Source organism: Panthera uncia (genome assembly GCF_023721935.1).
Source record: "Panthera uncia isolate 11264 chromosome A1 unlocalized genomic scaffold, Puncia_PCG_1.0 HiC_scaffold_16, whole genome shotgun sequence".
NCBI classification, from domain to species: domain Eukaryota; kingdom Metazoa; phylum Chordata; class Mammalia; order Carnivora; family Felidae; genus Panthera; species Panthera uncia.
The window spans coordinates 50,580,564-50,584,578 of record NW_026057576.1 but is presented as its reverse complement, the minus strand read 5'-3'; the positions used below and the strand labels follow the sequence as shown (position 1 = coordinate 50,584,578).

Here is a 4,015-nt window from a genome sequence, read left to right as displayed (position 1 = left end):
CCTTCAGTGATCTTCCTCTAGCTCTCCCCCCCACCCCATTAACCTTGGCTTGTTGAATTCTCTGGCTTTTACTCCTGCCCCTCCATCTGCCTTCTCTTCCTTCCCAGACACACATATTATTTCATGGGGCGTTTTTACTCTGTGACAAACACCTTGCTAAGTACCATGGTGGACACAGATGTGCCCTAAATGGGCTTCCAGTCCATTGGTTGGGGGCTGGATTGGGAATTGAACCTATAGCCCTCCTATTTCTAACCCCAGGAAAAGCTGAGATAATCTGGGCAGAGGTCTGGCCCCACCCCTAGGTGTTGTCTTAAGAAAGGTGTCCAAAGAAATGTGAACTAGGAGATGGTTGGGGGGTGGGAGCGGTGAACTTCTGATCTCCGTCAGGGGGTCTCCCTGCTGGATTTCCTGGTGCCCTCCCAGGGTGGTAGTGTGAGCAGAGATGAGCTTCCGGTACTCAGGGGCTGGCCTCGCTCTCTGGAGGTCCACCTAACCTGCGCTGTTTGAAATCCTGTCTCCTGTGCACGCTTCAGGGTCCCTAAAGGCCAGCGTTTCCCTGGGGGGCAGACAGGATCTAGGCGCTCGCCCTCTGTGGGACCCTTCCTTCCCCTAGTGAGAGAGCTCGGGGAACCGCTGCGAGGGGTGTCAAGAAGGATTAGGTTAAGCCTGGACACCCGGGGCGGCGACTACCTTAGGACTCACTCGCTCCCTCCAGCGAAGTCCTGCTCCTCTCCATTCCCTGCAGAGATAAAGTTGCATTTAGCACTCCCCAGGGACTACGTAATGGATGGAAACGCGGCTCCTCGCACCGGCAAGTGAACATCTTTCTTACTCCCCTCTCTGGCTGCAAAGGGGGTGGAGGGTAGAAGAAAAGAATAGAAAGAAAGAAAAAACCATGGTGACGCCTGTGGGCTCTTCTTGGAATTTGAGTATTGAGTGCTAATATATGATAAATACGGACGCGTTTATTGGAAGAAAAGATCCACGCGAACTCAAATTAAGGTTTATAGAAGTAAGATCGGCTCTGCGGTAGAAATACAGACCTCTTTGATGTGAGAAGGACCAGAAAGATTATTTATCTGATCTCTGCCTCCCATAAGTAGCCTCTTGCCGCTCTCCAGCTCTCTTGCCACAGATGTGATAGCATCTGGGCTGTTATTATCACCCGGGGCAAGTGCTGTATCCCTGGGGACTCGGCACCTGAACTGTGGTTCTCACGGGAGGCCCTTGATCTGCCTGCCACACAAGGGCCATATAACAGGTTGGCTAATTGATTCATTCTTCTTAGGTTTTGATTTCACAATAAGAGCATACATAAAAAATAAAGTCCGGATCAGAGCTTAGGTTTCTTTCTTTCAAGTTGGTTTGAATTAATATTTTAATCACATTTTCCTATAAACTGGCTTGATCCTATCTCCTATTGGAAAAGAGAAAACACGCGCGCGCGCACACACACACACACACACACACACACGGAGGGAGGGAGAGAGAGAGGCAGAGATAAGAGGCAAAGAAGCCAAAACGATGGAAGGGAAAAGAAAGTTCTCTTTTCAACATCTTATTCTTTTTTCTCTAAAGCAATTTCCTTTTCTGGAGTTTCCAGCATAAAGTGTGTGTGTGTGTGTGTGTGTGTGTGTGTGTGTGTGTGTGTGTACACGCTGAGGAGAGGAAAGGATCCCAACAACACCCTGTTAACTATTTTTCCTTTTGATTACTAGAAGCCTCAGATCACCCGGAGCTCGTTTGAAATGTGGGTTTGTACACGGTTAAAGGAGACAAACAATAAGAGAAATGCACAATTTCATTTCAACAGCGGTTCCCTGGTAGAACGCACACGCTCCTTGTGGCTCCTAAGTGGCTGTCACTGTCGGTGCCTGACACAGTTATATTCACAACAACAACAACAACAACAAAGTATGCGGAGGAAATTAAATTATATGGAAATCAATAGCGTCTGACTGCTTCAAACAAATGTCTGTCACCGCGATTATCCTCCAGGAACCTATTTATAAACCTTGAAAGAAACGGGTTCTTGCAGCAAAAGACAGCATCTTCTGCATTTCTGTGTTGTTATTTATACTGTATACAGAGGAATGCGCGGGCATAATTTAACATACAAATATCCAGCTGCATACATTATATAACAGCTTGTTAGACATCCCGGAGTGGAGGTGTGCCTAAGTAATGCGCATATATTCAGGGCTTGCGGTGGGGATGGGGGAGAGTTTGAGAGAGGGAAAACACCACCGGGCTTGTGAGCATCTTGTCTTTCTCCCCCTAAAAGGTGCGTACCCTCAGACAATAGCTAGCCCTTTTGATCTTTCCAGAGCCGCGGTGGGAAAGGTGAGGCGTGCAAGTGCGCATGCCCGGGTAGCTACAGGTGCATCACCTGCGCTGTCCTTGCTGGTGGTCACTATAAGAGCGGCTCCCAAGCGCCTGTCGCGGCCGGGAGAGCGCGCGCGCGCGCGCGCAGACGCACGGCGCCGCGGAAGAGAGAGAGCGCGCGCCAGACAGACAGAGACAGCTGATGCCTGTCAGCGCTGCGGGGCCCGGAGCTCTCGCGAGAGCTCCCCGAACCGGCCGCGAGAAGTGGGGCTCAGGTGTAAGAGGAGTGCATCCCGTCGGCGCGCGGGGCTAGAGCTGTAGGAGAAGTGGGATCGCGAGGCCGGTGCGCGGCGCTCTGCACGGTCAAAGGGAGCGCCGGGCGGCAGCGGCGGCAGCAGAGGAGCAGCAGCAGCCCCCGGCGCGGCCGCCGCCTCCGCGCCGCCAGCCGCCGCGGCTGCAGCCTCCGAAGGGAGGCCGGGGGAGCCGGCGTGCGCACTTTCCGGCAGACTTTCGGAGTGTTTGTGGATTTACATGCCAAGCCATCAAGATGATGTCTATGAACAGCAAGCAGCCTCACTTTGCCATGCATCCCACCCTCCCTGAGCACAAGTACCCGTCGCTGCACTCCAGCTCTGAGGCCATCCGGCGGGCCTGCCTACCCACGCCGCCGGTAAGCGCCCCACGCCCGCGGCCCCGGCCCGCGCGCCTGCCCCCTCCCCGTCTCCGAGACACTGCATGTCGGGTGCTGGTGTGCGCACAGGTCCAGGTGCGGGGATTTGCGGGCAGGGATTTTTAGAGGAATCCCGCTGCGAGGGACGTTTTGTCCAGTGGCGCTTAATGTCGTGTTCCCGTCGCCTCTGCCTCTGTGTCGGGCGCCTGCTATCAGAGTGGGGAGCGCCGGGGCCGTGACTCTCGACTTCCCTCCACTTTCTCTGTTAATTTCACGCCTCGGAAAGGCGGTCTCTGTGCGTGTTCGGGTGCGTGACACGGGTCCCCAGCTGCGAGTTACATCTCCATTTCTTCTTCTTTTCCCCCTCCTTTTTGGTCTCCCACGCCGGTTCCCGGAATGTGTTCTTGTGTTCCCCTCTCCCCTGCATCTGTCCCCCTCCCCACACATACGTCCCTACTCATCTATCCCCCCTGTCTCTTCCCCAATGTGCCCCCCATTCCGTCTTTCCTGTTCTCCACTATCCCCACCCCCGTTATTGTTATTTTGGTTGCTTTGTGTTTGGTTTGCCCTTTGCTTGTGCTTTCCGGCTTGTGTGTGGTTTTGTTTTGCGTTTCTGCTTTTTTTGTTGTTGTTTTGTTTTTGTTTTGTGTGTGCGTGTGTGTTTTGTTTTGGTTTGGTTTGTGTCGCCTGCAGCTGCAGAGCAACCTCTTCGCCAGCCTAGACGAAACGCTGCTGGCGCGGGCAGAGGCGCTGGCGGCCGTGGACATCGCCGTGTCCCAGGGCAAGAGCCACCCATTCAAGCCAGACGCCACGTACCACACGATGAACAGCGTGCCATGCACGTCCACGTCCACCGTGCCGCTGGCGCACCACCACCACCACCACCACCACCACCAGGCGCTCGAGCCTGGCGACCTGCTGGACCATATTTCGTCGCCCTCGCTCGCGCTCATGGCCGGCGCGGGTGGTGCGGGCGCGGCGGGCGGCGGCGGCGGCGCCCACGATGGCCCGGGGGGC

The 4,015-nt window shown here is 54.8% G+C and overlaps 1 protein-coding gene across 1 annotated transcript in view; it reads left to right on the top strand.

Annotated features, from left to right (window-relative positions):
• Positions 1-2,848: 2,848 nt before the first annotated feature.
• Positions 2,849-4,015, top strand: part of POU4F1 (POU class 4 homeobox 1) — a 2,079-nt gene continuing 912 nt past the window's right edge. Inside the window, exons 1-2 of the mRNA XM_049647114.1 lie at positions 2,849-2,998; positions 3,692-4,011. Coding sequence (XP_049503071.1) covers positions 2,876-2,998; positions 3,692-4,011 — 443 coding nt within the window. The 5' untranslated portion in view covers positions 2,849-2,875. The remainder of the gene's footprint in view (positions 2,999-3,691; positions 4,012-4,015) is intronic.